Below are 25,523 nucleotides of genomic sequence, written 5' to 3'. Positions count from 1 at the left end.
GTCACATTTCACACCAGCCTATAAGGTAATTTATGTCTTCCTGTAGAACAATTGTGTCATGGAGACACGATATTTCTCTGTATAACTTACAATCGTCAGCAAAAAGCAGAAGACCACTAGATTGAGCTTATAAGTGCGTGTAGAGATCATCTATATACAGGAAAAATAGTAGAGGCCCAAGTATACTCCCCTGAGGCACCCCTGAGATCACGGGTTGTGGGTTAGAAATCGCCCCTGAAAGAACAACTCTCTGTTTACGGTCCTTCAAGTAGCTGGTGATTAAAGAGAGAAATTTGATATGTACATTGAATCTATTGGAGAGCTTATGAAGAAGATGAATGTGACTGACAGAATCAAAGACCTTCGAGAGATCAAAGTAGATAACATCTAATTGAGTATTGTCATTCATACATTTGACTGCACAGGAAAGAAGAGTACGTAAGTTTGTGGGACTTGAGTATTTCGGTTGAAAGCCGTGCTGAGAACTGTGGATGTGAGGTGAGGTGAATTTAACAGTAGCCTGTCTTTGATTATTTTTTCCCAGATAATTGATATTAAAGAAAGAACAGATATTGGCGTATAGGAGGATACATGATCTTTAAGTCCTGATTTATATATTGGGGTCACTTGAGCTAGTGTCCAGCTGGTGAGATAATACCCTTCAAATGGGATAATAAGCGATATTGTGAGACATAGGCTTCGAAAGGTTAACTTTCAGCTTGGTTTCCAGGCAGTGTTTCCACTCTCTACCGCCGGCCGCCAAGAGTCAGCAGTGATGAATTCAAGTAAATGGCATTGAGTGGAGAACAGAGATCTTTCTGTAGGACGTATGCTTGATTATCACGCCAACAAGTTTGTGATTCGTATCGCTCTCCAATAAGTGACCCACCCAGTGTTTTATCCAGTCCCCTTGGTTTTGGCAGGGATTTTGAAGTTCTAGGGGAAGTCCATTAAAAATGTGGAAAGTAGTCGTGTATCTTATGCAACCCATACCTTTATATATTGTATACAAAGAAACCGTTTATATACTTTAAGAGAACTGCATCTTTGTTCTTCACTGCTACACATTAATTTTAACTATTGAAATATAAAGTTTCTCTATAAGCAAGAATTATTACTAATAATATTTTGATCAGATAAAAATTCGTATTTATTCAATTATTAAAATATTGAGGCTAATCTAGAAGATTTGTACCTTTCCATGAACTAAATATTTAAATACATGTTTTTAATAAACCAACATATTTTACATTTTAAGACTGATCCTGAATTTGATGCAGTGTTAGAGTACAAGAAGAGGATTGAATGGGATTCTCTCCAAAAATTGGCTACGAATGTTTTGGGAAATGAGCGGTCTCAGAACTATAAGGAAGTAGTGGAGCGCCTAATATCCTCCAAGAAGCAATGGAATATAATGTCACTAAAAATACATATGTCGAACTTCTACATAGATTTCTTCCCAGAAAATTGCTTATCAGTCATTGATGATCATGAGGAACATTTCTACCAAGTTATATATATGATGGAAAAACGATATCAGGGCCACTGGAGTAAGTCTGCGTTTGCCGATTGTTGGAAAATCGCTAGAAATGTTCCAGAACCACAATACAAGAGATAGCCAAGAAGGCACAATCTGTAATATCCATGTAAGTTATGTTTTATCACTTTCTTTTTATATAGTTTTAATTTCTTATTGACGCTTTTATATCCTTTTGAACAAACGCTGTGCCAAGCACACACATAATCAATTTTCATACCCTATGACTTATATGTCAAGTGATTTTTGTCTCATATGTAGAGGGTTATAACGTTATAACAAAACGCATTTCCCTCTCTTTACGTATGAACATCACTTTATATATTTTGATTTTATATCTCGCTTTCCGCTATATAAAATTTTGTATTGTCAAGCATGATTGAGAAAAACTTTTCCTTCGTAATGGTTGTGATTAGATATTGCAATGAAATTTCGCACACGCATTGCGTATGAACCACAGTAGTTTCAAGATATATTTCATTTTGGTACCTGTAGCTGGGGCCGTAGCAGGGGGCATTACATTAAAAAAAATGATTTTTGGGGCGGAAACTTTTACCCCAATTTTCCCTTTTCTCATACATCATACACACACACACACACATTCTCATGGTACACTCCGCATCAAAAAAATTGCGACTGCTAACGCCGTGCAGCTAGGCCAGCCAATATACACATTCTTATCCCATAATCCTGTCTGGTAGAGAGACTCCCTCCCTCTCCACTTTCTTCTCTCCCATACTAAAATTAGCTAACAACATGAACGCAATTCTAATTTCAAACTACACATGTATTAGTATTGATAAAATAAAATAACAAAACCGAGACGAAACATGTCTATTTCACAGAGGTTCAGAAACGAGACAGAGAGAGAGAGAGAGAGAGAGAGAGAGAAGGCGAGAGAAAAAGAAAAATGAAAGGGAGAACAGATAAAAATGTAGAATTTTATACTTAGCAAGAAAAGAACCTAACATTATAAAGTTCCTTTACCAGAAATCCAACAGTAATATAGAAATAACGTTTGCTTTTGTATTTGTTTCAGGACTGTTTGAAGAGGATGCTTGAAACATTCATTAAGTCTCTTTCATAAAGGATAGCATACTCAATTTCCAGTAGAATAGTAGATATCACAGACACATCTAAGATGTCAACAGTTTAACACACATGTTTTGTTTCTGTGTGGTTCGGTTGTAAATTCGGTAGTGTTCATTGGACGTATTTACGCAAACTACATTCTAATAAACCCAGTAGGTAGCGTAGGTCATATCTTCCATTTCAGACTACTAATGCAAACTGAACAAAAAAAAGAAAGAAAAGAAAGAAAGAAAGAAAAAGAAAGGAAGAAAGAAAGAAAGATAAAATTGAATGAGTGCTATTTTACTGGTAAATTTTTAACAGAAATATCCTATATTAAAAGTCCAAACCGTATCATAATGAAAAGTTACTAATGTTCAAATGGAAAATTGGATGTTCCTTATAGATGTAGCAGACCTTGCATGTATCAAATTTCAACGTGAATAAATCACATTGAATTACAAGATGGAAACAAATTTGTGTCGAACTAGTATAAATACATTTTTGTTTCCAAATAACCAAAGAAGTTGCCATTTTCTAGTCTTTTCCAAAGATTTATCTGTACAGAACATCCAGCATCACTTTCATCTCTTGCGAATATAACGTTGTAATTTGCACAGAGAGAATGAAGACGCTACAGCTCAAACAGATCATAGTGTTAGTCGGATGATGTTGGTTAGCTTATGGACCACCACTGGATCGAGGATTCAAACCCGTAGTGACTCGGTAATTCGACTGAGACTCGGTAACCCAGATGATAAAAAAGTTATTTTGCTTATTCCCTTGCGTTTAAACAGTATTTCTTTTAGAGATGACCAGGACTGGAGATATTATGTCCAGAGCAGGAAAAACTCGTCCTACTACGGGTACACCTATCCTTACCCGAGGTCACACTGAACTAGGGTCATTTCTACAACCAAGCCTCACGAAGCTACCTTGAGCTCAGGGGGCTATCCTTCAAGACTCACCAGAACCGGCAGATGCCTTGGAGACTGCCTTGAGAGAAGGAGCACCGTGCAAACACCTACTTCCTTTCATCTGGATATAACGAGATAGACACTATTTTACTCTTTGTAATCAAAGACGTTTTGTATTTAACAAATTTTATAATAAATTGAAGAAGGGAATAAATCTAGGTCCGTTATGGACTCTACCAAAGTTATTACAATATATTGGAATTCTGAATGCTTGCTTGGCTTGAGAAAAGTCTGGTAAAATATGCTTTTTCAACATTTTATTTAATTTTTTTAGGAATTGGTCATTGGATTCTAGTATCTCCATTTGAAAGAAACGAGTTTCTCAATCAATTATATAAATAATTCTTAGAATGAAATAGGTTATATAATGTAATTCATGTATAACTGCAGAACAGATAATGATAATAATAATTTTAGTAGTATAAATATAGCTTTTACCGTCGGAATTGGCTACGTTCGTAACATTATTGCCAACTAGTTACTGCATCGTCGCAATTTCGTGTGGTGGTGGCGAATTTCAGAACTAAAACAGGTGAATGAAAAAGGCACAAGACCTAAACGGCACAAAATCTGAAAATCATTTCGCGGCACTAGTCCTAAATGGCACAAGACCTAAAATTTAGGTCCAGTGCCTATTTAGGTCTTGTGCCCTTTAGGACTTATGAATACTACCCGTCGATTACACTTAAACTCGAACCAATTCAGCATTTTTATTTTCATTTTCGTATTCAGCATCCTCATTTGCGTAAGAAAATGTTCTTTTACGAAGCATGAAAAAAGTTAAAATTTGTTGTTCAGTGTTATCAGCGGAGAATGTACGTAACTGAATCATCTTATACTTGTCTTTAGTACAGTGAATATCTCCCTCTTTCATTTATTCTTGTCATTTTTCGTGACGATATGCTTTGAGGTTCTAGTTTCTCAAAGTGTGACCTAACGACAAAAAGGTGATGAGTACTCACCGGCAGTGTCCCCATTGCCTCCTCCGACCGTACTTGTTTCTAATGATGATTATACTATGGCGCTGATCACTCCCGAGGATGAACTGAACAGCTTTATTGTACCTGCCATTATTGACATAGAAATGACGATCAGTATAGTGACCGGTATGTAGCATGGCTGATCAATTTCACTATGTGCTGACCGAAGCGAGTTTCCACATTATTCTGTTGCAGGGTTGACAGGGTAGTTAGCTACTTTGCCCTGCAGAATATACGTTGCAATGTTTGAGAGTTATGAGGTATGCGTATGTGTATAAAACACACCCACAATATTTTAGTAAACATGCGAAAATATTGTCGCTCACATACTGGAATTATGTTCATATACACAATATTGATTAATGTAGGGACGTGAAATTTTCGTTATTTTCTGCCCAAAGGAGATGTTCTTTACTACAAGTTGGTGCTATTGTTCGTGTTAAACTAAACACATACAGTATTATTTATTTCAAATCGCGTTATTTTTTCGGATAGTTGTAATAAAATTTAAATATGTTACACATTTTCCCTGATTAAAATAAAAATGGGTTATAAAATATAATTGCAGTCATTTTGAATGAAATGATGCACTTGGATCTCAAAATAAATTTTCATACAGAAATACACGCACACATGCCATTATTAATTTATTTTTATTTTTTCTACTATAAGGGTTCTTTCCTTATTATTATTAATCCCTCTCTGATTGACTGTACTTGTAGTTATTGGATGCTGGAAAATTGCGTAGGGCTAGCGGCACTGCCGATTATTGGAAAGCTAATTGACGGTAGGATCGCTGCTCGGAATTCGTCTGCTTTTGCAGTGACCTTGAGTTGCCATGCTACGTGCCGGTCACATGCTACTTAACGTGAATGTTATATACCGGCTTCTACAATCTCCCCGGTAGTTCCTGATGCTTCCTGAGTACTTGGGCCTGTAACTATGTAAGTGCCGACTACTTCAATGTTTTGTCTAGTGATTCCATTACTCCTCCCTCTGTGGATCACATACTTCTGTGTCGGAGTAAAACTTGTACTTCTGATGCTGGTGACCGGTCTTACAGTAAGTGCTCTAAGAGGCAAGACTAAAGTGATAACCTATTCAAGAAAAATAAAGAAAACAGCCGCGTTTTCCTAAATTTTGGGGGGAATTTCGACCTTGTTATGGCGAGTTCGACTCTTAAAGAGAAATAGAAAGGAAAATGCAGCAATACAAGTATACGTATAAGTAACATATGTAAGTAGCATATTTATAAGTTAAAGCTCAAGTGGTAGAGCGTTGGCTTCGCATTCGGGAGGTCGTGGGTTCGATTCCCGCTGCAGATCATCCTGACTGAGGTTTTACCGATTTCCTCAGTCCTACCAGGCAAATGCCGAAACAGGCCCTGGCCGATACCTTCCCAAATCCTTTCCATTGTTATTATTGTTGTTATCTATCTAGTATAAAATGGCATCTGAGCTGTATCTGGTGATTGTTAAATAAATAAATAAAATCTTAGAAGACTTTTAAAATGTTGCAAAAAATAATGCAAATCATGATTATTAAAATTTGTTTTATTGAAACGTAACATATTACAAGAATAGCACACATTTTTATAAATACTTCCTTTGGTTGAAAATATGGCTTTAGTCAGTAATATTTCTCTATTCATAGTTTCTCATGGCATGTAACACCGAAACAATAAGATTAAATATAGAAAGCAAATAAAATAGTAATTAAGCACCAAGATAAGAAGTACGGCAAATAAGTCATTCATGCCTTCTCTTGAAATCTATACCGATAACGGAATGTTACTAATTACTTACACTGAACTTTTACATAAGAATTGATCATTACAACTTAAAAAGCATTTCTCATGGAACCACATGTAACAAATCATAGATTGTTTCGTCACCACCTTTAAGTCTGGTGTAGTATCACGCATAACACGCTCCAAAATAGTATTCAGTTTCTGGAAGTTTTGACGAGCTTTCTCTGGAGGAACTTCTTTTACTTACACTTAATTTTGTTCGACATTTTGTCTGAAATTCTCTGTACGTGTCTGAAATTCGTTGTCTTTTAGTTTCTTCAGCGAAGTCGTAGTGGCTTTGTTCAACTATTTGTTTCAGAAATTTACTCTGGCGAAATTAATAACCGCCCACCAACATGAACATGAGTAGTTTGTTTCTTTCCAATATTCGATGTGTGCTTCCGTGATGCTGATAACTCTTGTGCCGTAGCACTTCTTACATCGCAAAGTGATAGTGGGTGCTTGATTTAGATCTAGCTTCTAAAATGAAGAAACTGTTGCGTCATTTTTCAGTTGTTCTTTGGCACGAAAAGTGAAAAGCTTCAATGTTCGTTAAGGTTACAGCTTCCTAACCTACACCTGTACTGGAAAGTGGTTTTAAAGGTAAAACTTTATATTCCGGAATCATTTGTGGGTTTACTGGAAATTTTTCAGATGCTTCAAATCCATGTACAGCATTGGAAACCATTGGTGCTCTCATCCAGGCTTTTCTAAAAAGATTTCCGAAAATGTATTTTGATATATATATATATATTTGCGAATACAACCAAAAACGATACTCCTCGTTGTAAAATTGCTTTCGTGGCCTGGAAAACGCCAAACTCAATGGCACCATTTTATGTATTCCATGTAGTGGTAAATGTAGATATCTATATCTAACTTGCAAGCTTTATCGAGCATTAAAAAATCTTTTCAGATTGATCCATGACAGTCTAGAATTAAAAGAACGCGGCCTTGGGGCTTGTGGATTCCAAGATGATTTACAAAGTTGGAAAACACTTCACACGTCAACTACCCCTTATTAGTCATGTGAGCAACGGGTCACCGGAGGCATTTCGTTTGCACATTCTTCCTTTCAACTTTTACCCTTCGTAATATGAAAAGGAGGAATATAGTTAATAGAAACACTTCCATACGCCATAACACTTCCATACTTCGTTTGTTTTACATTATTTTGAACGTATATGACTATTCTCTATTCTCGATAACACTTTTCCTGGGTTATAGACTAATCGTTAATATGATTTGTTATATTAAAATGTGTCGTGGTTTATTCCACAAATTATTCTCTTCAGGACACTCTTCCAAAGCCTTAGACAATGATACTACTGTCTCCTTTAGTAGGTATTTAGCTCTAGCAAATGATAATCCTTCTTGGATTTAATAGCAGTAATAGTAAAAATAGTAATATACAAAAATAGTTTTAAGTGTTTCAATCCACAACATAAACAATGGACTCACACATGAGGACATCTTCATATATCTCACAAGTGTAGAGTTGTCCTTTGGACATCTTGTTACACACTCCAAAATTCATTTTAGACATGAAACACAATGAAACCAGTCATATTACTGCCGGTGCTGTACTCTTATTTGGATATCCCTAATAGATTTTAATTAGACGATTCTTCTGTGCAACCGGTAGTGTTACCGATACATTCCATCTGCCATGGTTCCACTTTGACCACGATCAATCTCTTTGCCTCTATTCCTTCTATGTGTGGCAGTAGTATTTACATAGAGATTCTGCGACACTTCGGCAGGGCTACAAACTGTAACGTCTTACGGTTAGAGCCTCTATCATTCTGATTATGAAGTTAGTTCATCTGATGGTACGAAAGTGAAGGTAACTAGCATTTTCAGCCTCACTAGACACTAGTATCATAATGATAACACTTAAAAGTAATAATCTTCCTGCTTGGAACTGGAATATATAAATACTTAATAATAATAATAATAAATTCTTCATTCGAATATAACTACTTACTAACCCTATGGTCTATCAAACCTGGAGGTCAATGCAGCGTTCACAAAAGCTCTCCATTGACTTGCCAACTGAATCCAGTTTCTACTTTGTACTCCTGTTTCTGCGAGATCCATCTTAATATTATTCTCTGACATGCACGTAGGTCTTCTTAACGGGCGTTTCCCGATTGCATTTCCAGTAAAACCTTGAAAGCGTTCCTACTTTCTTCCATTTTGGCTTCATTCGAGTATAAATAACTTGATGCAAATCAAAACTTGTGTTCTTTCTTTCTCTGTTGGACATTAGAGTTAACTTCCGGAAGGCACGTACATGTGGAGTTTGACAATATCTCGTGCCTGTTTGATACTGCAACATTGCAACCGGAGCTTCTACAGACCACGAACCGCTACTGGTAAAGTATACTTTGTAATTATTATCACATTATTTTAAAGACTTTTTAGCCTATAACTTGCATATCAGCACTAACATTAATATATCAGTTAAACTCTACCATGTCATTGGCATTTAAGTAAAGGAAATTGGGCCAAGATGAGACTTATACCAATCTATAGAACTCATTGAGTTAGACAAAATATAAGATAACCAAGAAAGTTCTGTCGCTTTTTCACCAACCACCTTCGAACATCGATATGTCACCTATGATGTACCTGGAAGATCAGAAATCCCATCAGCATCGACGATCTCCTGCCAACGTTCTTGAAGGCCATGGATTCCATCGCGGTAGAACTTGGTGGACTGTGAAGCGAAGAGGGTATCAAGTGTATTTGGCAACTCTACTAGGGATTTAAAATGGCGTCCTCTAAGATGATTGTCCAAGAAATGGAACAGGTGATAATCGGACGGTGCAACGTCCGGGGAGTATAGCGGATTCAATAATGTTCCCCATTCAAGGCGTAGAACGGTGTCCCAGGTCATCCTAGCCACGTGGGGCTTAGTGTTATCCTGTAACAGGAGGATCACTTTGCGATTCAGAAGTGCTAGCTCCTAAGTTTTGAGTATTTCTTGGACACGGCTCAACTGCTGACAGTATACAGTTGCATTGGTGCTTTCCCGATGGATGATGCCGCGAGCACTATAACAAACACACAGGAGGACCCTCTTCTGGTGCAGTGCTGATTTCGGCTGTTTCAGAACCGGTTCATGGGATGCTAACCAATGATGACAGAGTTGTGGAGCTTCGTACAGGACCCACTTCTCATCACATGTCAACACCCTATTCAGTAGTTGTTCCTTCCTCAGACGAGACAGCAAAGAAACACAGGTGTCTGCACGCGTTGCCTTTTGGTCCGGAGTAAAATCATGTGGGACCCATCGACCCAACTTGTAGTGCTTCCCAATTTGATGGAGGTTTTGCTGAATGGTTTCTCAACTCACACCGAATTGTAGTTCCAATTCCTCACATGTCTGGCCGTTATTCCCTCAATTGCTGTCTGAAGATCTTCATTTTGTAGATGGATTGGTCGTGCGGCACGTTGTGCGTCTTCGAGTGTTTCGTCACCGTCCTTAAACTTGTTAAACCACCGCTGCACTGTCCATGTACTCACGACACCCTCCACCAAAAGCTTGGCATATCTTCTGCCCCGCTGCAGCGGCGTTTGACCTCAGTTTGAACTCGTACAGCACACAAGCCTTTATGACACTCTATGGAGGTCCCATGTTCACTCTGTCCTTATGCAAGTTGACGTTGCTACTAAACTGCCCCAATCAACTAGTATGTTTGATATATCTACATCAACAACTGCCCTTCGCCTTATCTCCATTCGCATTCATCTCATGGTGTGAACTACAATTGAACACAGAACTCAAAAAAGCTTCAGAACTTTCTTGGTCACCCTTATAATAGATGTGAGTGTAAAAGGTGATGTGTAGTTTGCGATAAAAACGATCTTTTGTGGTGCTAAAAGCCATGTTGTCCTTTGTCAACGTAATTGAGAATTTGTACTTTGCGAGGTATTATTTACATATATATATATATATATATATATATATATATATATATATATATATATATATATATATATATATATAGGGTAAGAGTGGATCAGAAAAGGTAGGGGGACGCATGAAGTCACACCGTTCTTTGTTCCTATGTTTACCCATTGTACTTTCTAGAAAGTGGGGGACGCCACAGAAATTTTCTCGAACGTTCCCCACATTCCCCTTACTTTTATCCGTATATATACTGTATATACTATATATATATATATATATATATATATATATATATATATATATATATATACCCTAGTAAATAGCAGATTGTTGTTTCTCTTTTCCTAGCAATGAAACACATACTCTATTTGAAATGGTAGTTTTATTTTTAGTACCAAAATACACAGCACTCAATCCCATAGTGTGGAAAATTTTTTTTTTAACTGTTACATATTTTTGCATCCTGAATTCATCACCTAAATGTTGCTCTGAATCTGAATAGATATATAGGATTTAGAGAGCACTGAGAGCAGCCAAAGAGCCTGTGAAAGCAGCGTTGTAATTGCAAGATACTTCGTTGTGGACGTAGTTGTCATTCTGGTCAGGGCCTCCAACCAGGGCACCAATCAACAACTGCGGCTGGGCACCATTGTACACATTGCAGTCGCAAGTGACTTGGCGATCAAGGCACGAACTACGAGGAAAAGTAAAGTAAAATAAATATTTAAGGTGAACTTAAAGAGGAGCGATTCACCAATACATGATAACTTTATTTTTCCAATGTATTTGGTGTGGCGTAACAATATTCATAATAATTCAGTTAAAAATAAAAGTTTTGTAACTTTGTCTAAAAACAAATTGAATGAATGCAACAAGAGAACACAATTTGCAGCGAATGTAAATAAATCAGTCTGGTGAATTCTGCATCATCCAACGTTTGAAGAACCGACATCGTTTTCGTCTTCCGGTTAAAGTATGATGGACCAAAAAAAGCCTTTATTATATAGATGGTGGCAGAAAGGAGGCGGAATTTGATTGGTCAATGGCGGCAGCAGATCAGTGTCACTTTACTGGTTGCCACCATTCACTAATCAAATTCCGCTCCTTCCTGCCAGCACCTACAGTATATAATAAAGGGTTTTTTGGTCTCTCATACTTCACCCTGAAGACAAGAACGGTGTTATCGGTTCTCGAAACGTTGGACGAGGTAGAATCCACCTGACCGATTTCCCCAGAGCAATCATATTCATCACGTCACCAGGAAAGCTTCAGTTCTTATTCAAACTTTGCAGTCTTTTGATATTTCTTTCATTGTTGAGAGTTTCTTTATTGAGTACAGCCCCTGAAGAATAAAATTTTGTATTTTCAACGATCAGTAAAACAAATGTTCAAAAACTGTATGGGTTATTCTTTGATTATTGATTAAATTTGTTTTGGGGGGATGTTTCAAAATTTTTCCCTTCTTCGTTACTGAATTATTATCAATATTGTCGCGCAATACAAAATACATTAGATAGATATGGAAATGGGGTGCAATGTAATGGCAAAAGTCGAGAATTTACAGTCACTTTAATAAAAGAACACTGTTTTCTGTGCTTGCTAAATAAAATTAATGGCTTACAGTACTTGTCTTACTTGTTAGCTAAATTTGACAGTACCAATATGAAATTTACCCTACCTAATTGTTCAATGTCTTAAAGGTGAATAAAATTCTTAAGTATCGGTGATTTACTTAATAACCAATTTCATACCACAACATATCTATCATAGAACTTCTTTTAAAATGAATATGTGACAAAGAAATTTAAAACCATAACGAATAACAAAGTGTTTTAATTTACGTACGGATCTAGGCTTTGTATACTGATTGGTGGGTTGTTTCCGTATTTAACAACGTAGCTCCTGCCATTAGATCCCAAAGCGTAGTCTACCTGACTCCTGGCAAACTGCCTGTAGCTCTCTGTGCTGATGTTCAGTTTGTTCGCAGCCTGCAATTCAAATCAGTTAAATTAGTAATTATTATCATAAACATTAACATAATATGTGTAGATTATGGAATCTTTTACGTTGATATTATTTTGTGGCATAATAAAAAAAAAGAAAAAGAAAAACTATCTAACATCTCCCATAGAAAAAGCGTAAAGCAATTTCAATCTGAAAGTTGTAAAATTTGGCAGTTTTAAATAATTTTTTCTGTGAATATGGCTACCAAATATGGAGAGTTAACATTATTTATATACACAACCACACTAAGTAGGAGGAATACAGCTTTAAATTTTAGATATACTTAAACTAGATCCAAGTGTAAAAAGCGATTGATATTTTTAAAATATAGTAAGGTAAATCTGTAAAGATAGCCGAAACAATGATATATTTAAACAAATTAATTTATGAATCTCTGAGAGATTATATTACGAACATGGAATTCTGAGTGAAAATTTTTTGTAAAAAATGAAAGTTTCATTTAAATTAAGAGTCAAATTGTAGGCTGACAATAAGCCAGTGATAATGCGGTCATTAATTAAATTTAATTGAATTTGCATAACCTTCTGTGAGTAGAATACGAGTTACATAAACCACATCGGAAACTAAATTATCTCAGAAACTGTAGAAATTTTAGTTTGTTAAAATAAACTTATATAGTGAAGAATTATATCTATGGAATACGAACTTCACGACTAAAGTATAAAATATAGCAAGGTTCAACATTTGTCCCTGCTTTTGAGAAATATTTTCACGTAAGAATGAAAAATTTTGTTTCACATGAAAGTGAAATCAAAGACATGAAAACGTTTTGTCAAAGTCCAATCAATTGAAAAAAATTCTCTGTTGAATTAAGTCCTTCAAGAACATGTGAAATAAATAAGAACAATAACAGTGAATATATTGCATACTATATAGTTAGTATACTCCGATCTCAACACACAATCAAATTGATCGTATTTTAGTAGATAGAACAAGACAGCCTAGCATAATTAATATTAAGTCGTTTAGAGGAGCTGACTATGATAGTAATCACTACCTGGTAACAGTAATAATAAGAAGAAGATCGTTGAATAAAGGAAATATTTAACACCTGCAAACGGAGAGATTTAATTTAAAGCAATTAGAAGATAGCCACGCGAAATGGAAATACCAGACTGAAGTGTCGAATAGATTCTTGATATTAGAAAGTTTGGACTGCACTAGTATTGAGGACACTTGGGTTAAAATTTTGGATAGTACTAGTAAATAGCAGATTGTTGTTTCTCTTTTCCTAGCAATGAAACACATACTTTATTTGAAATGGTAGTTTTATTTTTAGTACCAAAATACACAGTACTCAATCCCATAGTGTGGAAAATTCTTTTAAAACTGTTACATATTTTTGCATCCTGAATTCATCACCTAAATATTGCTCTGAACCTGAATCGATATATAGGATTTAGAGAGCACTGAGAGCAGCCAAGGAGCCTGTGAAAGCAGCGTTGTAATTGCAAGATACTTCGTTGTGGACGTAGTTGTCATTCTGGTCAGGGCCTCCAACCAGGGCACCAATCAACAACTTGGGCTGGGCACCATTGTACACATTGCAGTCGCAAGTGACTTGGCGATCAAGGCACGAACTACGAGGAAAAGTAAAGTAAAATAAATATTTAAGGTGCACTTAAAGAGGAGCGATTCACCAATACATGATAACTTTATTTTTCCAATGTATTTGGTGTGGCGTAACAATATTCATAATAATTCAGTTAAAAATAAAAGTTTTGTAACTTTGTCTAAAAACAAATTGAATGAATGCAACAAGAGAACACAATTTGCAGCGAATGTAAATAAATATACACTCTGTAAAGAAAAAATAGCGACACCTCAATTCCCAACCTAACTTACACAGAAAACCATAATTGCAGCCCGTTAGAAGAGGAATAGAATGAAATGAAGAGTGGGATAATTAATTTGCGTTACCTGTGACACCTGTGGTGTACGACACCGCTTGCCAATTGTTTGTGGATCAGTAATATTTTCGCTAGATGGCCTTGAGTGCCTATCGTAAATTATTGTAGTGAGAATTCTGCATTGCATTTGTGATGTGTAGGCTGAGCTAAGTAGTATTTTATGATTGTTCTTTGCTTTCTCATTGTTTGGATAGTGTAAAGTGGCAAAATTGTTGTTGTGCAGCGTTGTTTGTGTGAGATAGTGTTGCTACATGTGGACTGTAAACAAATAAGATGGGTAAGAAATGTGACTTGGTGCCATGTGAACAAAACATAATTCTTGCTTTGCGAAGCTAAGGCAAATCTCTAAGGGAATAGATGGAATTCTGAAAATCCATCATTCTACGGCAGGAAGAGTAATTTCACAAGTGGAAACAGCATAACAAATCGTCCCTTCGTCAACAGTGTGAAAGAAAAAAGAAAGTATCACCCAGAGCAGATTGCTAAATGAAATCAATAGCACTGAAGATTTAAGGCGTGATTTCCCCAAAAATCGCTTCTGTAGTTTAACATGATCTTGGAACTGCAGTTGCTCGTACAACTGTATTGTTTTGACTGTATGAAGAGGATACTGCAAAGAAGAAACCGCGTAGAAAGTCGAAACTGACCAAAACACGGAGGACTTCAACATGTAGTTTTGTGAGTCGATATGCAACTTGGACTTATGACAACTACAAGCACATCGTTTTCTTCGTTGAAAAGAAGTTTAGAATAGCGGGAAACGATGGTGGTGTGAAGTTGTGGATACGAACAAGCAAGGAACCTGACAATGGTTCACCGTTAAAGACGTCAGGACGACGGATATATGTGAAGGATGGTTTGATGCACGAAAATATTTTGCAATAGCCTTGTTACCAAAGGACTCCGATGATTCGCTGCACTCCAGAAAGCCCATGGTGCACATACAAAATATTAGTTTGGTGTACGGCACTCCCCGATGTTTGCACAAAATATGTCTTACCCTTAAGGAATTCCATTTCTTGTTTTCTGCTATTGTTGTTGATCTTTTTCAGTTTCATGTATAATTCTTCCTATAAACGATTTTGCTCAAAACACACATAGCTACTTATATGTGCATATAAATTCATTAAATTTATGTCAAAAGCCTGAAGCTTTGGCGCAACTATTAAGAAAGAACTGCTCATTAGGAATATGCATTGTAATATTATCAGGAATTCATGTAAAATACATATTGATTAAAGTATATTGCGAAAACCATTTCCGAGCAAGTGTCGCTATTTTTTCTTTACATAGTGTAATATAAATCAGTCTGGTGAATTCTGCATCATCCAACGTTTGAAGAACCGACATCGTTTTCGTCTTCCGGTTAAAGTATGATGGACCAAAAAAAGCCTTTATTATATAGATGGTGGCAGAAAGGAGGCGGAATTTGATTGGTCAATGGCGGCAGCAGATCAGTGTCACTTTACTGGTTGCCACCATTCACTAATCAAATTCCGCTCCTTCCTGCCAGCACCTACAGTATATAATAAAGGGTTTTTTGGTCTCTCATACTTCACCCTGAAGACAAGAACGGTGTTATCGGTTCTCGAAACGTTGGACGAGGTAGAATCCACCTGACCGATTTCCCCAGAGCAATCATATTCATCACGTCACCAGGAAAGCTTCAGTTCTTATTCAAACTTTGCAGTCTTTTGATATTTCTTTCATTGTTGAGAGTTTCTTTATTGAGTACAGCCCCTGAAGAATAAAATTTTGTATTTTCAACGATCAGTAAAACAAATGTTCAAAAACTGTATGGGTTATTCTTTGATTATTGATTAAATTTGTTTTGGGGCGATGTTTCAAAATTTTTCCCTTCTTCGTTACTGAATTATTATCAATATTGTCGCGCAATACAAAATACATTAGATAGATATGGAAATGGGGTGCAATGTAATGGCAAAAGTCGAGAATTTACAGTCACTTTAATAAAAGAAGAACACTGTTTTCTGTGCTTGCTAAATAAAATTAATGGCTTTCAGTACTTGTCTTACTTGTTAGCTAAATTTGACAGTACCAATATGAAATTTACCCTACCTAATTGTTCAATGTCTTAAAGGTGAATAAAATTCTTAAGTATCGGTGATTTACTTAATAACCAATTTCATACCACAACATATCTATCATAGAACTTCTTTTAAAATGAATATGTGATAAAGAAATTTAAAACCATAACGAATAACAAAGTGTTTTAATTTACGTACGGATCTAGGCTTTGTATACTGATTGGTGGGTTGTTTCCGTATTTAACAACGTAGCTCCTGCCATTAGATCCCAAAGCGTAGTCTACCTGACTCTTGGCAAACTGCCTGTAGCTCTCTGTGCTGATGTTCAGTTTGTTCGCAGCCTGCAATTCAAATCAGTTAAATTAGTAATTATTATCATAAACATTAACATAATATGTGTAGATTATGGAATCTTCTACGTTGATATTATTTTGTGGCATAATAAAAAAAAAGAAAAAGAAAAACTATCTAACATCTCCCATAGAAAAAGCGTAAAGCAATTTCAATCTGAAAGTTGTAAAATTTGGCAGTTTTAAATATTTTTTTCTGTGAATATGGCTACCAAATATGGAGAGTTAACATTATTTATATACACAACCACACTAAGTAGGAGGAATACAGCTTTAAATTTTAGATATACTTAAACTAGATCCAAGTGTAAAAAGCGATTGATATTTTTAAAATATAGTAAGGTAAATCTGTAAAGATAGCCGAAACAATGATATATTTAAACAAATTAATTTATGAATCTCTGAGAGATTATATTACGAACATGGAATTCTGAGTGAAAATTTTTTGTAAAAAATGAAAGTTTCATTTAAATTAAGAGTCAAATTGTAGGCTGACAATGAGCCAGTGATAATGCGGTCATTAATTAAATTTAATTGAATTTGCATAACCTTCTGTGAGTAGAATACGAGTTACATAAACCACATCGGAAACTAAATTATCTCAGAAACTGTAGAAATTTTAGTTTGTTAAAATAAACTTATATAGTGAAGAATTATATCTATGGAATACGAACTTCACGACTAAAGTATAAAATATAGCAAGGTTCAACATTTGTCCCTGCTTTTGAGAAATATTTTCACGTAAGAATGAAAAATTTCGTTTCACATGAAAGTGAAATCAAAGACATGAAAACGTTTTGTCAAAGTCCAATCAATTGAAAAAAAATTCTCTGTTGAATTAAGTCCTTCAAGAACATGTGAAATAAATAAGAACAATAACAGTGAATATATTGCATACTATATAGTTAGTATACTCCGATCTCAACACACAATGAAATTGATCGTATTTTAGTAGATAGAACAAGACAGCCTAGCATAATTAATATTAAGTCGTTTAGAGGAGCTGACTATGACAGTAATCACTACCTGGTAACAGTAATAATAAGAGGAAGATCGTTGAATAAAGGAAATATTTAACACCTGCAAACGGAGAGATTTAATTTAAAGCAATTAGAAGATAGCCACGCGAAATGGAAATACCAGACTGAAGTGTCGAATAGATTCTTGATATTAGAAAGTTTGGACTGCACTAGTATTGAGGACACTTGGGTTAAAATTTTGGATAGTACTAAAATTTCAGCAAAACAAAAATTGTGGCATGCTAAAATACATAGGAACAAACCATGGTTCGACCAGAAGTGCGCTATACTAGCAGAGAAGAAAGAACGGGTAAAACTACATTGGCCACAAAATCCGCACTATATAACTATATAAAATGTCGTTGACACCATGCGGGACACTTCGAAAATTTTTAGAAAAAAGAACCGCGATTTTTTGAAAGCTATAATTATTGAACCTGGAGATGATACCAAAAACAAAAACATCCGGGATATTTATACGAGCATCAATGGATTTAAGAAGGACTATCAACCTCGCGCTTATGTATTAAAGAAAGCCGACGGAACAATTTACACTGATTCACATAGCATCTTGAGTAGAACTTGATTTCATTGACAAGCTTAATACGCTACCAAAACCTAAAATTTGTTGTGAAAGAGAAATACACACACGGAACTGTATATAACAGAGCCTAACTAATCAGAAATAGAAATCGCTATAAAAAACTTATAGGTATACAAATCACCGGATGTAGACGAATTTCTGACTGTGTTAATTTTAGTTGGAGGGAGAAAATTGTGGAGATACACAAACTCATTCTCCTTATCTGGAACAAAGAGAATTTCAACAAGAGTGGAAGTGATCAATAATTGTTCCAGTTCTTAAGAAGGGCGACAAAACTGCTTGTAATAACTATTGAGGCATCTTTCTTCTGTCAGCATCCTACAAAATACTCTCAAACATTCTATTAGCAAGTATGATCCCATATGAATATGAAATTATTGGAGATTTAGGTGAAATCAATCCACTATCGATTAGATATTTCCATTCGACACATACTCGAAAAGAAATGGTAATGCAATACCCCAGTACATGAATTACATTGATTTTAGAAAGGCCTATGGTTCAATTAGGAGGATAATTGTACAACGTTCTTACAGAATTTCCAATTCCAGAAAAGTTACATAGATTAATTCAGCTATATTTAAATAAATCCCAAAGTAAAGTCCGAGTAGAAAAATTGTTGTCCACGACCTTTCACGTCCAGAAAGGTGTGAAACAAGGAGATGCGTTGTCACCATTATTATTCAACTTTGTTCAGGAAAAATTAAAGAAAGCAACCCGGCTCTCGAGCAGAATAGCTATGGCTTATGCTGGTGGTGTAAATCCGATAGGGAATGGTAGGAGAAGAGTAGAAAGAAATGCAGATGCCTTATTAAACACTTGCAGGGGCATATGTTTAGAAGCAAACGCAGAGAAAACTAACTACATGGAAGTTCGTCGGGATCGTAATACTGCAAATTATAGACACGTCAATATATATACTTCTGACAAAGTGGATACTTTGAAATATCTAGGTCAATATTAACAGACCAAAACCATATTCCAGAAGAAATTAAAGGTCGAACTGAAAGCAGGAAATTCGTGTTATTATTGAGTTCAAAATATCGTTGCGAATTCTGCGGATTTCCAGTTAAAACTTTGAAATCGTTTCTACTTCCTTTTATTCTGGCTACATGACCTGCCCATCCTAGCCTTGTAGATTTGATAACCTTAACAATGTTTGGTAAACGGATAAACAATGCAGTTTCCCTCCCTTATGAAGTTTCCGCCATTAACCATTCGCGTTCCTCTTGCGTCTGAATATTCTTTACAATATTTTATTCTCAAATATTTTCAGTCTAGGTTCTTTCCTCAGAGTAAGTTATCATGTTTCGCAATCAAACAGCACAACAAGCATGATTATCGTTTTATGTATTTTAAGTTTCAAATTGAGGGGGTTAGTGCAACAGTGGTCTAACCCACATTTTAAAAAAATGGAGAAACATCAAGTTAAAATTAAACACATGTGTCTTTTTGTACAATATATGTATGCACAATGTATGACACATTCAACCACTTGTGCTTGCTTTTGATATATTGTACAAAAACCCACAAGTGTTTAACATTAACTTAATTTCTCTCCATTTAAAAAAATATGGGCTAGACCACTGTTGCACTAACGCCCTCAATTTGAAACTTAAAATACATAAAACGATAATCATGCTTGTTGTGCTGTTTGATTGCGAAACATGATAACTTACTCTGAGGGAAGAAAATAGACTGAAAGTATTTGAGAATAAAATATTGTAAAGAATATTCAGACGCAAGAGGAACGCGAATGGTTAATGGTGGAAACTTCATAAGGGAAACAGCATAGTTTATCCGTTTACCAAACATTGTTAAGGTTATCAAATCTACAAGGCTAAGGTGGGCAGGTCATGTAGCCAGAATAAAAGGAAGTAGAAACGATTTCAAAGTTTTAACTGGAAATCCAATCGGAAGATGACCATTAGGAAGACCTAAGCGCAGACGGAAGGACAATTAAGATGGACCTGGGAAAAATTGTAATACAAAGTAGAAACTGCATCCAGTTCCCTAAGGACAGAAATCAATGTTGAGTTTTTGTGAACTCGGCATTGAATCACGGTTCAATAGGCCATAGAATTAGTTAGTTAATAGTGACTATACCTCCAAGCAGATGAAAGCGATGTTGTTAGCATGTCTGAGAGTTCCCCATTGACTGATGTAGAGCAATCCCTTGGGAGTTTTCTGCTGACTGTTCTTCATGTGGTCACAAAACTCGGTGACTCGTGTCCTGTATCTGCTTCTACTAGAAAGCTCAGCCAAAAGTACCTGCAGAACAAGAAAAAAAAATATTAAAACTTTCCCTGTTAGATGCGAGGAATAGTAGTATCATTGATCGTAATAATTGACAAATTATTCTATCCAAGCAATGTTAATAGCTGTAGAGGTTATCCTTGTCTGAATCGAAAGAAAATTACGAGTTATTATTATTGTATTAACTGTATAAAATTCTACTTGATATCAACTCACCTGTACTCCAGCGGTCTTGTCGTACCACGTGAATACAGATGGCCTGTGATTTAGACCTAATTCATCGTACAAGAACTCGGCTTGGTCCAAATAAAATTGGTCGTTGGTAGCTTTGTACAGCCAAATTGCAGCCCATACAAGTTCATCTTTGTATTCGGGAGAGCTGTGGAGATAAGAAAAAAAAAAGATATATGTATTCAGATTAAAGCACTACAATATTTTTAAACTTTTAAAATGAGAAGAATCTTTTGTGTTGTATGTGCGTGTTTAGAATAATTATATTCGTAGGAGAACCTATATAATTGTATTATCATTCAAAAATTAAGCGTTGTATAAAATATCAGCAGGATAAATATAGTATCAGTTTTATTGTACCTATGACTTGTATTTACCTGAAGAATTGAACTATTTACCTATAGAATTGAGCAGCATTTTGGATAGAGTCGGAGTATTTTCCTCTGTTGTTGAGAGCAAACTCAAACAATTCCTTAGCATGGTTTATCAGGACGGACGCGTAGCTGGCATCAGAATCTTGGAACACCGCAGCTGTGGCTGCCAAAGCAGCGGCTATCTCTCCAGCGAGGTCAGAACCTACTACAAGAATTAGAGTCATGTAAAATACTGTATACATTAATTTGAAATTTGAAAATAATAAAATGATGATGTTGGGCATTACACAATATATTAACTACACGTAAAGCTTAGAACTATTTTGTTTCACTTTAACATCTATTACTACCTTTCTGATCAACGTAAAACATATTTTAAAGATATCTGATATTTTAGAATTTTCTTTCTACTAAATAGTGGAAAACTACAACAGTTTCATAACTCAAAAGAAAGTAATGTAAGGGAAAATATAAATAAGTGTATCCTGTAATATGATCCTAGAAGTAAGAATGTCTTTTTTTTTTCATATATACTGGGTATTTAGAAATTATAAAAGTACCTGGATCACCAGCATTGTCAGTGTTTCCATCATCCACCTGTCCGTAAGAGTCATTGACATTCACGTGACACTTGAGGAAATAGTCTGTTCCCCATTTCAATGTATTCTTCAAATACGGAGTTTGACCTGTACAAAAATAGCCATAATACAATCAAAAAAAAATTAAACGAAAACTAATTTGTGTAAGTGAGTAACATTTCTTTGAAACATGTGTGGTATCATCTAGATAAGCATGTTTGGTATGGACAGCTACCTTAGAAGGTGTGAAGTTATCTTATAGTTACTAAAATTTTATGATTCAGTAATACAGATAGTATCCTTTAAATACAGAAATACTAAAAGTATACTTTCAGCACTGTGGAAAACGTTTGTTACTTTGTATACTGGTAATGGCGGTAAAAAAAATACTTTCAAAACGGTTAAATAGCCTACAAAACTGGTTAAAACGTCCCCGAAAACTGTCAGGACGCCTAAAAATTAAAACGGGCAGACACCCATAATAGCAGTCAGAGTGTGAAACAGTAAAGCATTCAAGCAACAACCTGGCAATTATATTTTTGTGTTCGATTTGATGGGTTTGGAAGTTAGATGTTCTAACAGTCGTGCGATCTAACCTGCTCCACACAAAACATTAATCGGAATCCGCTTCCGGATTTGTTCTTTACATTTAATCGATCTTGCCATTTACAAAGGTGAAGAAGATGGAATTTAATACATTTATCCATCAATCTATCCATCTAGTACTTCAAGATTAAAGCCATATGTAAGTTTGAGCGTAGGTCTTTAATAGTATAAAATGAATATTTAATAAATTTTCCTTGTTCAGCATTAAATTCTATGTTGTGGTTGTGAATCATTCACTTCAAGGGCAATGCATTCACCACTATGTATTTCCTCATTTTGCAAGATGGATAACAGGGGTGGAATATTTATTTGTCAGGATGTGCACTGTCGTTGCGATTCGCCTGTTAATTTGCTCAGCTAGTATTCTCTAGTTAATATTTAGCTATTGAAACTAAATACTCGGAAGATGAAGAAGTGTTCGTTGACAAGTAGTACAACCTTCAAATTACTATTTATTGCATAGTATTGTTGATTGCAGTGGCGGTTTCTCTTAATGTTTGCATGTTTGTGCAAACCACCTTCCAATATTTTCAATTTTTATTTGTGCTAAATCACTTTTTGTTTTATTGTCAACATCATCTTTTCTTAAACAAGTGCGTTTGAAACGGGGCTGGCTAGTTGCTTTCTGCTTGAGAGTTTGCCAAACTCCCCAGCTTAACAGCTTCTGGGCCACTGCGTTGGTTGCGCAGTAAGAGGGGAGTTATCACGCCGTGCACTCCCTCATAAGGATCCATATGCTTGCAGATCTTTTGCAAACAAGTCTACCAAACAAAAACAGCTTTTCCAAACATAAATAACGATTTGGAACTGGAACTTCTCCACCGTTCCTCCCCCTGCAATATTGGTTGACACGGTTCTCGCCTGAAGGGGAATAGCCTGTTGCGTACCGTAACCAAGTCGCTACAGAGGGAAAAGAACCTTGCGCCTTGCCTGATGCCAAGTGCTCATAACTATTGGTTCTGTCAACCAAGCAAGGTCAAGGCAGCTATGGAGACAATAAAGGCGACCCCGTGAAGAGTGAAGACAAATTGAGGGTGTCGATATTTAATACACTTGTATCTGAATGAGTAGAAATTTGGCAGCATAGATACAATGTTTTCCTTTTCATGTGTGTATGGGTGAATGAGAAAGTTGGGGAAGGGGTGAGATTTTAAAGCGGGCAGCGGACTTGGTAGTGTTGCATGTTTGTGTGTGTCCCGGTCTTTGTTGTTCATTGGAATATTGTTGCTGAAATTGTATAATTACGTGTCTGTCCCTGATATACGTGAATTAGCAATGCAGTAGCAATGAATTCTGTAACGTCTCTGTTGAATTAGGCGTTTTCGAAAAGAACTTCAGAAGAAAACCTACTTGTGAAAGACATTGGAAAACCGATTCCGACTCTCAATATAACGCAAGTAATTAGAAGTCAGAAACGAACATTTACAAGGAAGTTTAATCTCAACTTGTACGAATAGCATAAGTGGTTATATGAATGTGAAATTAAAAATGCTTTGTTATGTTTCCCTGTTTGTTGTTCGGGGCGGGGGAAGATGCAAGGAGTAAAAAACAAAGGTGCGGATATCCAACATCTGCACGACAAAATAAATTTTAAAAACATGAAAATTCGTGAACCCATATAAGACACATTCTAATCTCACTGCGTTAGGAAATATGAATATTGCTGCTCAAGTAGATGGTGGTTATAGGTGGTCCATCGAGAATCATAATCAAAAAGTGACGCAAAACAGGTACGTGCTCATTATAATCATCAATTGCATTTGGTTTCGTCGCACCTTCGAATTGGCTTTAAGAGGACATGATAACAAAAACAGACCCTTCTTCAAATCGAGGCGTATTTCGTAGATTAATCATTTCAGTGCAGAACTTGACAGCGCTCTCAAGAGTCATTTAGAAGCGCAACAATTTTCAAGAGTACGTCAAAAATCATACAAAATCAATTTCTCCATTGCATGCTTGAAGCATGCCATAAAGAAATCGCTATTATTATTTATACTTTATTATTTTATTATTATTATTATTATTATTATTATTATTATTATTTATAATAATAATAATAATAATAATAATAACAATAAAGGAGAGGTTATCTATTGTGCACCACCTAAAATTCAAAGCACGAGCCGCCACTGATTGATGGAACCATTCGATATAAATACTTCTTATCGTTTTCTTATATAAATAACATTAATTCAGTTGTCCAATGGAAAAGTGCTCAGTTCTAGTATAATAATGGAATAATGTTGAGAATCCCTATTCACGACAATATACATCCGATATACTCATATACAATCACGGGTAACAACTATACACATCCTTATAGAATTCTACATATACTATATTTATTATATTTTTTTCATAATCATATGGAATACATGCAATGTGCCAATACTTCTAACCTCGTAGACTAAAATCACATAAATAAATTCGGACAGAAACCTCGTATCGGATGCAAAATCACGTTCAGATTAACGTACAAGTCGATGTCGTGTTATTTCGAAGACAGATGCAACTAAATACAAATGATTACTTCAGTTGATATACTAAGATGTTCTAGCATCTGGTGATAAACAGCTATAATAACATGCGATGTATTGTGTTTCGATTCTTTGACGTGTGAGGAAGTCTCCTTATTTCATTACTTTTCGTCATGAGAATTTTTGTCTAAGTTAAGGGGCAGCACGTTTGACGTTGTAAGTACATACGTGCGTATCTTTGAGGCAACTACGTGTTTGTCGTTCGAAAGACTTTATTTTGTATGTCGTTAAGATTTACTTTCTGATTATTTTGGCCTCCGACAATTAACCATCGTTGCGAGATTTTTGGCTAGCCATAGCCAACTTCATACTTTTCCAGTTAACAAAACCACCACGCAGAGATGCTGTGAATGAAGGATAATCGGCACCGACTTGTGATGATACTTTGTAGATTGCTAACTTTCCTTAATTTAATTCCTTTCTCTCACCCTTTCTTACCCTCCCACATCAAGTTCTGTTTTCTACAAATGTGTTGGATGCTATTTCACAACGCAATCTAGGTCCCGATTTTAATACCTCAGTTCTAAATGTTTGTTATTTAAAAGCTAGGGATGGGTTTGTTAGCTCGAATTCCCAAATTTTAGTGTTTCCTTCCTGAACTACAGAGCTAACGTCCTCATATTGTACATGGTATAAGTTTAACAAACTTCATTAAATACGCGTAACAATGTGAGTAACTCATACACGGACAATCTCACGCAGTTTACAAAAT

General features: G+C 35.7%; 1 protein-coding gene across 5 annotated transcripts in view; it reads right to left on the bottom strand.

The window, feature by feature from the left end:
- Positions 1–12,124: 12,124 nt before the first annotated feature.
- Positions 12,125–25,523, bottom strand: part of LOC145683947 (endoglucanase E-4-like) — a 428,679-nt gene continuing 415,280 nt past the window's right edge. Inside the window, exons 4-10 of one of the 5 annotated variants that reach the window (XM_081755651.1) lie at positions 21,651–21,776; positions 21,115–21,295; positions 20,702–20,864; positions 20,336–20,500; positions 16,455–16,597; positions 13,661–13,878; positions 12,125–12,261 (exon numbers count right to left, since the gene is read on the bottom strand). In XM_081755651.1, coding sequence (XP_081611777.1) covers positions 13,698–13,878; positions 16,455–16,597; positions 20,336–20,500; positions 20,702–20,864; positions 21,115–21,295; positions 21,651–21,776 — 959 coding nt within the window. In that variant the 3' untranslated portion in view covers positions 12,125–12,261; positions 13,661–13,697. Of the gene's footprint in view, positions 12,262–12,281; positions 13,879–16,454; positions 16,598–20,335; positions 20,501–20,701; positions 20,865–21,114; positions 21,296–21,650; positions 21,777–25,523 lie in introns of those variants that run through there. The other 4 variants (XM_081755655.1, XM_081755652.1, XM_081755654.1 and 1 more) reach the window with 4 other exon arrangements.

Source organism: Thermobia domestica, chromosome 4, assembly GCF_964235325.1.
Source record: "Thermobia domestica chromosome 4, izTheDome1.hap1.1, whole genome shotgun sequence".
In the NCBI taxonomy this organism is placed as follows: Eukaryota; Metazoa; Arthropoda; class Insecta; order Zygentoma; family Lepismatidae; genus Thermobia; species Thermobia domestica.
This window is presented reverse-complemented; position numbering and strand designations above follow the sequence as displayed.